The 15,881-nt window shown below is 33.6% G+C and overlaps 2 protein-coding genes across 3 annotated transcripts; one reads left to right on the top strand and one right to left on the bottom strand.

The window, feature by feature from the left end:
- The first annotated feature begins 5,086 nt into the window (after positions 1-5,086).
- Positions 5,087-9,648, top strand: LOC112489589 (uncharacterized). The gene has a single exon (XM_025068366.3). The coding sequence runs from the start codon at positions 5,491-5,493 to the stop codon at positions 6,142-6,144; it is 654 nt and encodes a 217-aa protein (XP_024924134.3). The 5' UTR covers positions 5,087-5,490; the 3' UTR covers positions 6,145-9,648.
- Positions 9,557-13,046, bottom strand: LOC107403721 (thylakoid lumenal protein TL20.3, chloroplastic). Of its 2 annotated transcripts, none has more exons than XM_016010636.4 (7): positions 12,887-13,046; positions 12,585-12,786; positions 12,400-12,429; positions 11,895-12,001; positions 10,972-11,006; positions 10,649-10,777; positions 9,557-9,992 (listed from the first exon to the last, which is right to left on the bottom strand). In XM_016010636.4, the coding sequence occupies exons 1-7, from the start codon at positions 12,981-12,983 to the stop codon at positions 9,801-9,803; spliced, it is 792 nt and encodes a 263-aa protein (XP_015866122.3). In that variant the 5' UTR covers positions 12,984-13,046; the 3' UTR covers positions 9,557-9,800. The 2 variants fall into 2 exon arrangements, with proteins under 2 accessions (XP_015866122.3, XP_015866123.3); XM_016010637.4 differs by having other exon boundaries at positions 12,585-12,790; positions 12,887-13,019.
- Positions 13,047-15,881: the final 2,835 nt, after the last annotated feature.

Below are 15,881 nucleotides of genomic sequence, written 5' to 3'. Positions count from 1 at the left end.
ATGGTGGAGGAGTTTTGGAAGAGTTTAATTAAATGCGACAAAAAGTGTGGGTGGGTGCGGGATATTGGCAGGCTACCTGATATCTAATCCCACATCATCTAGGTATAGATTAGGAGATAATTCAAATGTAAAAATAGTCACTCTCATAACACCGAAACTTTTACAGAGTGGTTGGCTTCAGGGTTCAAAAGAACTCCATAGTTAAGCGTACTTAGGCGAAAGCAATCTTAGGATGGATAACCTATTAGGATGCTTTAAACAAAAAATATCATATCAAATGTAATGGTTAAATTGGAGATAATAAACCCCATACTGGATGCGATAGCTAAATTGAAGACAATATAGGTAGAGAGTGATAGGTCTTTAGTAGATGTAAGGTGTTACAAATGGTATCAGAGCCTATACCCGATCAAAAGTATACTAGCAATGACATTGGGCTCCAATGGGGTGGATGGGGTGGATGGTGATGACCAATATGGATGGGTACAGGGTACTAGCAGACTATCTGGTGTCTAACTCCACATCGTCCAGATGTAGATTAGGGGATGATTCAAATATAATAATAGTTACTCCCATAACATTAAAGCTTTTTCAAAGTGAGTAGCTTCAGATTTCAAAAGAACTTCGAAGTTAAGCATGCTCAAGTGAAAGTAATTCTAAGATGGATGACCTCTTAGGAAGTTTTGAACAAAAAAATTTCACACAGACTGCGGTGGCTAAATTGGGGATCATATTAGTAAAGAGTGATAGGTCTGTCAGTGAAGGCAGAGTGTTACCTCCTGGGATGCTATGAATAAAGAAATCTCATACTGAATCTGATAGTGGAGACAATATTAGTAGAAAATGACAAATCCGCCAGTAGAGGCGAGGTGTTACATTAAAACTCATGAAATTTGATATGAGCTAACTAGACAATGTCTTTGGAGCCCCTTGTAGAAAATAAAGTGAAAATAAATGTGGATGCCTGATGAATGATGCATCAATTCAATGGTGTCCAAAGATCATAAAGGTCAGGGTATTGTTCATAGCCTCAAAGATTTATCCTACCATGTCAATTGAAAAGGTATAGCTCTTGGTTCTCATATGAAAACTTCATACCGAGTTCGATAGCTAAATTGGAGACAATATTAGTAAAAAATTATAAATCCGCCAATGGAGGCAAGGTGTTACATTAAAACTCATGAAATTTGATATGAGCTAACTAGACAATGTCTTTGGAGCCCCTTGTAGAAAATAAAGTGAAAATAAATGTGGATGCCTGATGAATGATGCGTCAATTCAATGGTGTCCAAAGATCATAAAGGTTAGGGTATTGTTCATAGCCTCAAAGATTTATCCTACCATGTCAATTGAAATGGTATAGCTCTTGGTTTTTATATGAAAACTTTATATCGAGTCCGATGGCTAAATTGGAGACAATATTAGTAGAAAATGACAAGTCTACCAATGAAGGCGAGTTGTTACATTAAAGCTCATGAAATTTGACATGAGCTAACTAGACAATGTCTTTGGATCCCCTTGTAGAAAATAAAGTGAAAATAAATGTGGATGCCTGATGAATGATGCGTCAATTCAATGGTGTCCAAAGATCATAAAGGTCAGGGTACTGTTCATAGCCTCAAAGATTTATCCTACCATGTCAATTGAAATGGTATAGCCCTTGGTTCGCATATGGGCTTCAACAATGGCCTTGCAATGTGGTTAGGAGAATCCTGATTGCTACATTGATGCTCCAAGAGTTGTTAGATAGAATGTATCAAGGGAGGACTCTAGCATTTGTAACTCAAGAAACCAAATATTGAAGCTTAAATAAACATTCATGTCTAATTTAAGGAAGCTAGAGTGGAATACTAAATATATGAACCAGCTTGCTCATATGATGCCAAACTGTCTTTTTTGTATAATAAGGATTTTGTTTTAGATTAATTATCTATTGTGGGCCTACCGAGCGATCTCTTTAATCTTATGATTCTAGAGGAATCTCAGGTTCGGTCTCTTATTAAATCCTTTTGCATTTTGCTTTCAAGGTAGTATCATTTACTTGAACTAGAAAGAAGATAGAATATAAGGGATATCTGATATCAAAATATATAGCTTATTAGAATTATTAGACAAAATTACACAAACTTGCTTCACTAAGTAATTTTTACACGGTACATATATTGCAATTTTCTTCCCCCCCTTTTTTTTGTCGTCAATTTTCTTCGTAAGGTTTGACTAGCATAATTACTTTAATCTACTTTGTTTTTAACTTTTGGCTTTAATTTAAAGGTTTTATATCATCGTTATCCTTTGAACTATAGAGGTTGTAGTATTTTACCCCATAAACTTTTAAATTAGTGCTAGTAGCGCTAGAACTTTAAAAGATGTACATCATAACCACAACAAAATGTTAACACCATTTATTTATTTGTGTCATTAAGTGTCACATGCAACTCACATAAGTGTACTATGCAGAAAGTTGCAAATTGCAGGTTATAGCCAAATAAATAAATAAATAAATAAAATGTTAAAAAAAATTCAATTCCCAAAAAAATTTGAAAATTCCTAAAAAAAATAAATGAAAGTACTATTTGAAGCATTTGAAACTTCACCATCTCATCATGTACAATTCTTTTATAATTTAAGGAATTTGGAATTTTTCAAAGGCTTTTAGAAAAAAAAATAAAATAAACTTTTTAAAATTCTTATGGAGCATAAAACGATTTTAGGGACTTACTGAATATTTCTAGAGCTTAGAAAAGTTTTTCTCATATTTTTCATATTTTTCTAAGACTTCTTAGCTTTTTTTGGAGACTCTAGTTTTTATTTGATTTTATTTATTTATTTTTTTAAGGCTTTCAAAGATATTTGTGGAGCTTCAAAAATCTTGTTTGAGGCTTATGAAATTATTTTAAAGTCTCCTTATTTTTTCAACACTTAAAAAATTTTTTTTTGTAACTTTTCGAGTTTTTACAAAGCTTTGAAATTTTTTTTTGAGAGTACTCAAATTATTTTTAAAGCTTTAAAAACTTTCTCGGAATTTTTGAATTATTTTGGAAATCGAAAGTTTTGTGTTTTTAATATATATATATATATATATACGGAAATTTTATGGTAAGGACGGTCTGCATGAGGACCGCAGTATTAGTGACGATTTTTTATAGTATTAACGCCGGTTTCTTAGAAAATCGTCACCAATACTATAAAAAACCGTCACCAATACTGTGGTCCGTATGAGGACCGTCCGCACCATAAACGGACTGTATATATGTATATTTGATATAAGGAGCAATTTGCAACTTTTTGCATAGTTAAGCAGCGTTGATGCAAAAATGAATTGAAAATGACAATACTACCCCTTTTTATAGTAACCAGGTGTGTGGCTTGTGACATTTAACTGCTAAAAACAAACGTGTTGATGTTTTGTGGTTATGATGCATATTTTATAAAATTTAGGGGGTAATAGTACCAATTTAAAAGGCTAGGGAGTAAAATACAACAATTCTGATAGTTTAAGAGGCAATAGTGCAATAACATCAAATAAATGATCAACCGAATCATCACACAGGTCATGTTCATTCGTATCAAATTAAAGAACATACCAACTCAAAGATCTTCAACATGTCGTCTAAAGTAAAACACTAATATGTAATAAAAAGAAAAAAGAGAACATTAATTATGGATTATCTTGCATCATTCATCAACTAGTAAGGGACATAGCATTTATCAAAATAATAATGTTATGGGCAACAAATCGTTTATGAAGTGATGTAGTAAAATAAGGTGCCATTATTTTTACTTATCCAATAATGAATTCGGTTATGTGTACTTAATTTATATTAAATTTTTAACCAATAAAGCAATGATAAAATAATACATTATGTTGTGACATCAATTAGAAAACCATACAAAGTAACGTGGATGACAAATTGAAATCCCACCACACAAACACATATCTATATGTTCATGTTTCAGAAGAAGCAGTCTTTCCAATCTGGGCTGCCAAATCTTATATAGCTAGCTCTCTAAATTCATTCCTGCAAATGCTTATCATAAAACCTAAAAAGATTCTCTCTAGTGCTCCACTAAGATGCCCATCCCACCAATATATGGCGAACGTGATTAATATATATATATATATATATATATATTTGAGGACATATATGCAGGTCCAACAATTGGAAGCCAGCATGTAGCTCAATAATTACATGCTTTTTTGGATGCCTATGTCACCTTGGAGGCACAAATGTCATCCGTTGGATCATATCTTTGTCTACATTTCTCATCAAATTTGACTAAAATTCATAAGTTAATTTATCGAAAGGTCAAAATTGAATACTGAGACTATTTGATCCTGTTTCTTACCATTACAATGCGCAGGGAGTCGAGATAACCAAGTCAAGTAATTAAATTAAGAAGGTTAATAGCAATTGAGTATCATCTAATTTCAATTCATTGTCCATCCAAAAATTACATTTTTAATTTTAAAATTTAAAATATTGTAATTTACGTTTTTTAATTGTAATTTGTTACATTTTAATCCAATTTGAAATATATTTTTTTAACTAATAATAGTTAACAACTCCTTCCCATTCTACCTATATCAAAATGCAAATTTGCTTTAATTTGTGCAATTTATGTTCTCTAATTTAAGCCCACATTTAAAGTAGTTTTTCAAAAATTCTAATGGGACAAAAATTCAACAAAATAAAATTTAAAGATCTAAATTGTCACATTTTAAATTTGAAAGGTCAAATTACAATTCTCCCAATTCCACTAGAAGGTGCCAAATTGCAATTAACTCTAAATTAAACCAATGTTAAATTTGCATAAGAAATTGAAAATTGACAAGTTCAATATATTTGCCATAACTAAATAGTGAAGAAGTTTGCTACAGTTTTTGTTAGAATAATTATCTGATTTTCAGGGAAAATCCTAGTCTTTAGAAAAAAATCTACTAGTATTTGACTTATTCCAAGTTACTGTTACCACTTGGCTTTATTTTCATCAAAGTGGCCTGTTTTCTTTTTTTCTGTTAAGATTGTGTCTTGAATGGCTATTTAAGCCATGGTTATTATCAATATAATTAAGTTATTCAATCCAGCTTCTTGTATTCTTGTTCTTAGCTTTTAGATCAAAGTTCTCAACAATCTGGTATTAGAGGCGCCACTGGGTCTAACAAAATCAAAGCCGCAATCTTTGAAGTTCTTGCAACAGCATGAACAATGACGACTGAAGGGAGTTTTGTACAGTCAGCCATTTCTCGTTTTGATGGTCACTATGATCATTAAGCATGCTGATGGAAAACTTCCTACAATCTAAAGAATATTGGGAGCTGGTAGAGCCTGGGTATGTTGAGCCAGTAATTGGATTGTTGCATGCAGATGCACAGCGAAAGAAGAATGATGAGATGAAATTGAAAGATCTAAACGTGAAGAACTATCTCTTCCAAGCCATTGATCGCACAGTTCTCAATACCATTCTCAAGAAGGACACTGCCAAAGAAATATGAGATCCAAGAAGAAAAAATTTGAAGAAAAAGCAAAGGTCAAGAGGTCTCATCTTCAAGTTCTCTGCAGAGAATTTGAAACTCTTAAGATGAGATCTGGCGAAGGAGTGACAGAGTACTTCTCTAGAGTCATGATAATGGCAAACAAGATGCGAATTTATGGAGAAGATATGCAAGATGTTAAAGTGGTGGAGAAAATTCTACGCTCTTTAACTGAGAGGTTCAATTATGTTGTTTGTTTTATTGACGAGTCAAAAGACATTGATGCTCTCACAATTGATGAGTTACAAAGCTTATTAATGGTGCATGAACAGAAGTTTCAGATGCGCAATGGTGAGAAGCAGGTTTTGAAGGTGACATACGAAGGAGGAAGAGGAAGAGAAAGAGGTCGAGTAGGTTTCAACAAGGCAATTGTGGAGTGTTACAGATGTCATAAACTTGGATATTTTCAGTACGAATGTCATTCTGGGAACAAGGAAACAAATTATGCAGATTTTGATAAGGAAGATAAAATGCTTCTAATGTCTTATGTGGAGCTGTATGAGAGGCCAGAAGTAAAAATGCATGGTTCCTTGGCTCAGGATGTTCTAATCACATGTGTGGCGATCGTGCTATGTTCAGTGAACTTGATGAAAAATTTCAGCATTCGGTGAAATTGGGGAACAACACTAAGATGAATGTGTGGGAAAGGGATGTGTGAAACTGTTGCTGAGTGGAATCAATCGTGTTGTTACTAAGGTATACTATATTCGGAAGTTGAGGAATAATCTCTTAAGCATAGGGCAGCTGCAAGAAAAAGGCTTGGCTATCTTGATTAAGGGAGGGACGTGCAAGATATTTCATCCATAGAAGGGGTTGATCATTCAAACTAACATGAGTACCATTAGGATGTTTATCTTGTTGACTTAGTCTCCAGCTCATTCTCAATTACAATCTGATCAGTGTCTTCACATAAGAGATCAAAACTTGTCTCATCTTTGGCATCGGAGGTATAGGCATCTGAGTTACAAGGGTTTGAGAACCTTGTTATACAAGAACATGGTGCGTGGACTACCTCAACTCTTTACCTCAACTGTGCCATGTATTGATTGCATCCATGGGAAATAACACCGTGGTCCTATCTCAAAGAAAAGTATTTGAAGAGCAACTCAGAAATTGGAACTCATTCATTCGGATATTTGTGGTCCGATCGCTCCTACATCTAATAGCAACAAGAGGTACATTTTGTTATTCATTGATGATTATAGTAGAAAAACATGGGTGTATTTTTGGGTAGAAAAGTCAAAAGCTTTAAATTGTTTTAAATGTTTTAAGACTATGGTTGAGAAAAAAACAGTGTTGTTTCTTAAATATTTGCGCACTGATAAAGGAGGGGAATTCAATTCAAATGAGTTCAATGATTTTTGTAAACAAAATGGAATCAAGAGGCAATTGACCACTACTTATACTTCGCAACAGAACGGTGTAGCTAAAAAAAAAGAATAGAACTGTTATGAACATGGTTCGTTCAATGCTATCTGACAAGAACATTCCCATGACCTTTTGGCCGAAAGCAGTAAATTGGACTATTATGTCCTAAACAAGTGTCCTACATTGGCTATCAAGGATGTTACACCAGAGAAAGCTTGGAATGGAATAAAACCTTCAGTAGATCATTTTCGAGTCTTCGGTTGGGTAGCGCACATCCATGTTCCATAAGCAAGGAGGATTAAACTTGAAAGTAGAAGCATTACTTGTATACTATTGGGAGTTAGTGAGGAGTCAAAAGGTCATAGGCTATATGATCCTGTTGGTAAGAAGGTTGTTGTGAGTAGAGATGTAATTTTCGAAGAAGGGAAGCAATGTGACTGGGATGTGAGTTATGAAAAGCAAATATTAGTAGACTTAGAATGGGATGATGGTGATGGTGAGAATGAAGAACATGTGAGTCCAAATGGGAGTGGAGATGGAGAGGTAGGAGAGACTAGTGATGAGGGAGTTAGAGAAGAGGAAGATGGTACTAGTGGGGTTGAAGAGAGAGTGAGAGAATTGAGACAACCTCTTGAAAGGCAACTTCCTGTGTGGATGAGTGATTACGACAGTGGAGAAGGTCTATCTGAGGATGAAACTCATATGCACTAGTAGTATCAACTGATCCATTATATTTTGAGGAATCTATGAAGAGTGCAAATTGGAGATTGGCCATGGACAATGAGATCAAATCCATCGAGAAGAACAAAACATGGGCACTCACTGAGATGCTAGCTGGAGCCAAAAGAATTGGAGTGAAGTGGGTTTACAAAACCAAATATAATGAGTATGGAAAGATTGGTAAGTACAAGGCTCGTTTGGTTGCTAAAGGGTACTCTTCGAAATATGGAATAGATTACACAGAATTTTTGGCATCAGTGGCAAGAATGGATATAGTAAGGATGATTATTGCTTTAACTGCACAGAAGGATTGGAAGATTTTTCAGTTGGATGTTAAGTCAGCTTTTCTCAATGGTGAGGTGAGTGAAGATATTTATGTGGAGTAGCCAAAAGAGTATGAAAAAAGGAGCAGTGAGCATTTGGTTTATAAGTTACACAAAGCCTTGCATGGATTAAAACAAATTCCACAAGCTTGGTTTAGTCAAATCGAAGCACATTTCATTGGTGAAGGTTGTCAGAGTGCGATAGCGAGCAAACATTATTCACAAAGAGAAGCAGAGAAGGAAAAATTATCATTGTACGCGTTTATGTTGATGATTTAAGTTTTACAAGTAATGATGAAGTTATGATGTCTAAATTTAAAAGCTCTATGTTAAAAGAGTTTGATATGTCTGACTTGGGGAAGATAAGATTTTTTCTTGGGATCGAGTTACTACAAAAATCTGATGGTATTTATATATGCCAAAGGAAATATGCATTGGAGGTTTTAAGAAGGTTTGGTATGATGGAAAGTAATTTGGTGGGTAGTCCAATAGTTCCATATTTCAAATTAAGCAAGGATGAAGACGGAGTTTCTGTTGATTAGATATACTATATGCAGTTGGTGGGAAGTTTAATGTATCTCACTGCCATGAGACCTGACATGATGTTTGCTATTGTCTCATAAGTAGATATAGGGCAAAACCAATGGAGAGTCATTTACAGGCAGCTAAAAGAGTACTTCGATACTTAAAAGGGACTGTGAATTATGGAATTCATTATAAGAAAGGAGGAAATGGTGAGTTGTTGGCATTTATAGATTGCGACTATGCTGGAGATATGGAGGACAGGAAGAGTACATCTGGGTAGTGTTTTTAATCAGTTCAGGTGCTGTTTCATGATGTTCAAAAAAGCAGCCTTGTGTGACTTTATTAACCAAAGAAGCTGAGTTCGTGGCAGCTGTAGTTTGTGCTTGTCAAGGAGTCTGGATGAAGAGAATTTTAAAGGAGCTGGGACATTCTGATATAGGTTGTATTACTATAATGTGTGATAATAGTTCAATCATCAAGCTGTCTAAAAATCCAATTATGCATGATCGCAGCAAGCATATTGATGTAAGGTTTCATTTATTAAGAAATCTTACTAAGGATGGTACAATTGAATTAGCTCATTGTGGGAGTAGGGATCAAGCGGCTGACATAATGACTAAACAATTGAAGCTAGAAGTTTTTCAGAAGCTTCGAAAGTTACTGGGAGTATGAAATTTCTGGCATAAAGTAATTGCTTCATAGCATTTAGTTTAAGGGAGGGAATGAAGAAGTTTGCTGCAGTTTTTGTTAGAATAATTCTCTGGTTTTCAGGGTAAGTTTTAGTCAAGTCCTAGTCTTTAGGAAAAATCTACTTGTATTTAACTTCTTCCAAGTTACTGTTACCATTTAGCTTTATTTTCGTCAAAATGGGCTGCTCACTTGCTTTCTATTAAGATTGTGTATTGAATGGCTATTTAGGTCACGGTTATTATCAATAAAATTGAGTTATTCAATCCAGCTGCTTGTATTCTTGTTCTTAGTTTTTAGATCAAAGTTCCCAACAAACAGAAGGTAAATCTTCTAGTTGCAATAACCGCTTCAACATGGTTTCTGGTTGTCTAAATAGTTTAAAGCAGAAGAGAAGATATTAGTCAAAGAAAAGACAACGATGTACAATCATTTTCTTAGCGTATTGAAGTACATTTACACATGCTTTTTGTTTTTTTTTTTTTTTTTCAACAAATACTTGCTATATTCCGATGCGTAATACATACAGCTTATCATTTTCCTAAAATTTTTAAGGGATAACAGGTGTTTTGGCTCTGCATTTCCTTATCTCAAATACATCTTCACTAAAACGAGATTTTTGGTAGAACTATATTTCCTTGGAACTACTTTGCATCACAGAGACCGGTGTCTTCATCACAAAAACCATCGCGATCAAGCAACTTTTTGGGTGGGGCACTTAACAGAGGAGAAGAGGGAGAACCATACGCAGTTCGTCGACTATTCCCACAACCTAAGCTTGCCCTGGTGCTTACTCCAGTTGTTGGGTTTGTTCCACTTGCATACTTGCAGAGAGCCTGTATGGACCACAATTAGTGCAACTCAAATGTGGTTTTTATTTTTTATTTATTTTTTTAAGAGTGACAACCTAAAACAAAAATAAAAATATAAAATAAAATACTACAGCATCTAACAAATCAATAATCCATTCACAGGGTTTATCAGTTTGTCACATGAGCAACTGAAAAAAACAACAAAAATGGTTATTTTATCACGCTTTCTCTTCTTGAAGGTGAACCATGTAATCCTATACTAGTGACCAAAAAGCATGTTTTCAAGTAGCTCCAGTAAAATAGCAACTGGGACACTTTTAGGACTTTATTATATAATAATTAAGAGCCTGAGACATTAGCACCACAAGCAATCCTCACTATTTTAGATTTCTTGGCTAGAAAAAGCCCATTATGTTTAAAAGCATGTTTTTAACGAAGAGTTCCTACAGAATAGATGTAAAGAGGAGCTGAACCAGCTCTAGTTAAGAAATTAACGATGACTTTAATATATTCAACTAGCATCAGAAATGTACGTATATCATATTTGGTCTTCCTGTGTTAGGCAGAAATAGCCAGGCCAAAACAGTTTTGTACCCAGACAGAATGCCATAGGATGCAAAAGTAACTAGTGGAAATAACACTAGAGGATTGGATTTTAAAACATAATCAATTTACAGAACCTGCTTCTGGGGAAGGTCCAAAACAGCATCACTGAAGTCTGCACCTTCAATGAGAGCACCTCCTAGATCACTGCGGGTAAGAACTGTTCTTGCAAGTACAGCATTTGTGAGATTAGCTTCGTTGAGAACCTGGGATTAAAGCATAAAGTGATGGATAAAATAAATAACTGTTATCCTTAATACATGGAGAGAACTTCAAATGAATGCCTTTATTCAACTTCCCATAACATATATCACAGAAATTTTTTCGGTAGTACACAGAGAATGAAATCAGATAAACAATCTTCATGGATATACATTAAAATGAATCAAATAACTGTTACCATTCGATCCATCAGTGTATCGCTCAAGTCTGCACCTGTTGGAGATCAAAAGAAATCAACAAATTAATGATTGCTTGTAAATTTTCAAAACTGGGAACACAGTACATAAGCTAGCTCTTCTACCTACCCCTACAAATACAAATAATTATAAAAAGAAATTATTCAACCAAAACAAATGTATAATTCCAAAATTCCCTATCTGGTGGTTTGATCTTAAGGAATCACTCTTAACCTACGACAAAGCATTTGGTGATTATTTTATAATAGTTGCTTTAATTAAATATTTTTGAAATAAAATTGATAAAAGAAATAATAATTCAAACAACTTATTGTCTGTATCTGATTTATTTTTTATCCATTTCATTTAAAAAAAATTGGTCATCTATAAATAGGAAAATTTTGAGAACAACAAGAACTCTGATGCAGAAAATGCATAGTTTGATGAGGATATGTGTTAGTAATGCTACTGGAAAGAGTTCCTGAGAGGCTGGTGCTTCTCCCCCATACTATTGGAATAATGTAAAACAGAGTAAAAAGAATGGAATGGGAAAGAAAGTGAGCGTCCAAGTCTCCAACATTAAGGAGAAACTTCAGGGGAAATCATGTAACAAATAGGGCAGTACGAGAGATCCGTTTATTCTTAGCTTACTATGGATCCTATAGTTAACAAGACTAACAAGCCCGCTAATAAGTTGAATGAATGTTTTGGGTCTTATACCTCTGAAACAAGAAATTACCCCAAAAAAAAAAAAAAAAAAAAAAAAAAAAAATGGACCAAGTTTTGAACGTAAAGAAAGCCACAAAACCAAAACTTCTGATACCATTTGAAGTTACTTTCAATAATTAAAAATCTTAAGTGTAAAGCAATAGACCAATTATTTATATAAAAGCTGTTAATAACGCACTAAATCAGGAAGCTTTACCGGAAAAATTTGCCTTGTATGCAACAGCTTTCTCAAGGTACGCGCCATTGAACGTTGAACCACTGAAATCAGATTCCCTCATATCGGCAGATGTGAAATTGGCGCGTCTGTATCGGTCATATAGTTCGATTATAAATAAAAGATTGCACTGAATAAACCGTTTCATCAAATTCCTAACAAACTAAAAGATTCATTTCTAATATTTTTAGGCAATGTATCTAGTTAACTGTAACTTTGATTAGATGATTGAATTTAGTAACGTTCCAACGCTACTTTTCCTCCTCATAAAAGAGAAATGGGATTGCAACCCTTCTTTTGCAAAGCTCAGTTCCCAAAGAAATATCGAAAGCTCTGTGAAAATCCAGCAATATCTACATTTATGGCACTTCATTGAGTTGGGCTTTCGTTTCAAAAATGAAGCGAAACAAAAAAAGAATAAAATAACTGCAAAGTGGGTTAAGAACTTCATCATGGAAGAAAACAATAGCAGAGATGGAAAAATCACCTGAAATTCTCATTCACGTGAATCGCCTTCCTGCACCAAAAAAGGCGCATACAAATCAACACACACTCTCATTCAAAAAAAATATATATAAAAAATAAAAAATAAAAAATCGACTACTCATTCTGAAGCCAATGTCTTTATCATAATCTCAAACACCTGGTGGGCAAAATAAATAAATAAAATACCTGAGATCAGCAGAACCGAACTGTGCCGCTGACCCAATCCCAAACTCACCGCGCGTATTAGCTTCGAACTTATTAAGATCAGCAATGGCGGGCATGTCAGAACTAAAGCTGATAAACGCAGCGGTTGCCAATGCCGTCGAAACCAGCTTACCCCATTTCTTTGAATCCTCTTTAGATTTCATGCATTGCTTGTTGGAACAATCTTCCTTTTCAATGGAAATTTCAGTAAGCTTGGAAAACCACAAACAAATGTATGGGGCAATTAAACAAACTCCATCAACAAGGACCAGATATGAACTTACCGCCATAACAATCTCTCTTGGGTTTTGTCTGACACAGAATGGAAAATGGTTTGGAGAAAGCTTGAAGGGATAGAGGGGAAGCTGAAGAGAATGCCATTGGACTAGGAACCTGAACCACGGCAATGGGTCGACACGAAGAAGAAAAGGCTCTACGACCGAGTTCGCACGTGCTTTGTGGACCACACGTGAGGATTGGTTGGTACGACTACACGTGTTTCTTTGGTGTCTGGTTGATGAACTGCCACTTGTTTTCATGATTAGATGGGCCTATATGACTTTGGACCTTTAATGGGCCTTGATGGAAAGAAGGAGATTATCTCTGTTACTTATCAATTGGGCTCCCAAGAAAAAACAATTTGAACTTGGTGAACAGAAAACCCAAAAAAAAAAAAAAAAAAAAAACCTGGTTTAAAATTGGAAGGGTTCTGTTTACACAACCATTTTCTCTCTTTTAAATTTCATGATTCATGTTTGAAATGAGAACAAAGTGCTGGCAGTTTTCTTCTTCTGCTTCTAATTAAGCTTTACCCAAATTCTCAATGTTCACATTCTGTGAAATTTAAAATTTTTCATATAAATACAAGATTTTTCTTCCTTTTTTTTGTCTTTATTTTCATTAAGAATCCGATTTTAGATAATATTATTGATCATTTCTCTTCCAACACATATTTTTTGTGCTATGCACCTGTTTTTTTTAAAATTTTTTTTTTTTAAATTATCACATATTCTTATAGATATTATGTATAGCTAGTTAGATTTTGGCTCCACAATCCGAATTCCTCCCATATTAATCTATAGAATAAGATCTTTTATTTCCTTTTCTATCTATATTCCTCCCATCAATAATACGGTAGCATATCATTTACAAGTAAAAAAATTACTTATAGTTGAATAGAACTGAGCATTAAAAAACAAAAAAAAAATGAAGGTAGAAGATTTTCATCTTTAATCATCTTTAATCTAGATTATGCGGTGTAAAGATTCATTAAATAATCTTATAAATCTCAACTTTTGTGTTTTGATTTCAAATCAAATTATCATTATTTACAAAATCTTAAGCTTTTGTAACATTGATATTTTTTTAACAGTATTTCATAAAAAAGTAAATAAAAATTCTGATCCAAGGAACGAACTTTTTAATATGCATTTTTTTTTATATATATATATAAAAGAAGAAAAAAGAAAAAGGAAACAGACAAACTCATTTGATCAATTACACTAGCTGTACTTGAGTACAGTAATAAATAAATAAATAAATAAATAAAGGAAGTAGAGAAATTAAAAAGTATCTCTGAACAACCTCAAGAGACCTTGTCTTGCAGAAGTAGTACTGTCAAACATGTTAGCAACAAGAAGTGACTAAAGAGTCGAACCCAATAGAGTCCATCCAAATGGTGTCGTTTTGTCGTATCCAGAGTTGAAACCCAAGTTGAGAGGAGGGGACTGAATACTGGATACTGATTGAAGAAAGTAGGGCAAAAAAAAAAACCTGTATCCCTTGTTGAAAACCCCATCCCTAGTGTGGGTCATTTTGATGGCTAGAAGAGTGCATGTCGGGTTATATATATAATACATATGTACGTATACATATATATATATACACGATTTTGATAACATTAGAATACCCTAAGTTTAATACAATACAAATTATTCAAGGTAAATTTGTTTTTTTGTAATGTATTATGACGTTAGAAAATTATAATATTTTAATATGATCCGGTATATATATATATAATCAGATTTATATCAAATTGATCTAGTAGTTTTACAATTAAAATTTAATTTTTAACTATTTAATAATTTTAAAAACTGAAATTTAAAATTGTGTATGATTCATTAGATTCTTATAAGTTATATTTTCACCTAATAAAATTTTAATATATCATTAAATTTATATTTAAATATTAATTAATTTTAATTCAATTTAAAAATTATGACTAGATACTAAAACTATAAATTCTAACTTTTATATATACATATTTATGTAGTTTTTTTTTTTTTTTTTTTTATGATGCAAATGTCTATATTACAAAAATATGTAAATTCAAACACAAAACTATTGTCGTCGGTCATTGTTGGTTTCTATAGTCGATAAGCGACAATAATATTTTGTGCTTAAACCCGCACACTACTTTCATATGTGTTTATAAATTTTTATGTTCGGATATTCACAATATAAAAATTTCGCACTCTCTCTCTCTCTCTCCCTCTCTCTCTATATATATATATATATATAAATGCATGTTTAAGTTCTAAGGGCCTAATTAGCTAATTAAACTGCTAAAGCTAAAAAGAAAATGTTTTTTCAATATGCACCACCACCTCTATCCCCTTGAGACCTTTTACGTACTTGATGTTTTGGACTCTCTCGAAAGATGATGAAGAGGTAGGCAAAGGCAAAGGCAGGAGTGTCAGCTGATGATCCAGAGAGCAAACAGATATCAGACATACAGCAGCAGCAGAGCAATATTCAATTTCAACTTTATCGGTTTCTACCCAACCACACCATGCATAACCCATCACAGACACAGAGAGAGAAAGAAAGAAAGAAAGAAAGAAAGAGAGAGAGAGAGAGAGAGATCCTCTATATCCCCACAAACAGCAACAAATAGCTCCCACCAGGCTTTTTACAGTCATAGCTTTTCCTCATTCGTACATCCGCCCATGTATTAACGCATGCATATCTCCTGTACATACATATGCATTCATCATCCATCCATATGCGTTGTGCTGCTGCCACAATAATGTATGGTCACATGATATTAATTACATCTTTATCATGCCTCATAAATGATATATTTACATGACATCCATATATTTGCTCTCTTTAATTTTTTTCAAAAAAAAACAAAAACAAAAAAACAAAAAAGAAATCAGTCATTTTGAGTAGTAGTTGAGGGAGTATATTACCATGGTGATAAAAAATTGATAATTTATATAATTAATCAGATATAAAGTTACATACTAGCAAACCACTTCATCTCCCCCCCCCCCC

The sequence above is a fragment of the Ziziphus jujuba genome, chromosome 6 (assembly GCF_031755915.1).
Source record: "Ziziphus jujuba cultivar Dongzao chromosome 6, ASM3175591v1".
Classification (NCBI taxonomy): Eukaryota; Viridiplantae; Streptophyta; class Magnoliopsida; order Rosales; family Rhamnaceae; genus Ziziphus; species Ziziphus jujuba.
This window is presented reverse-complemented; position numbering and strand designations above follow the sequence as displayed.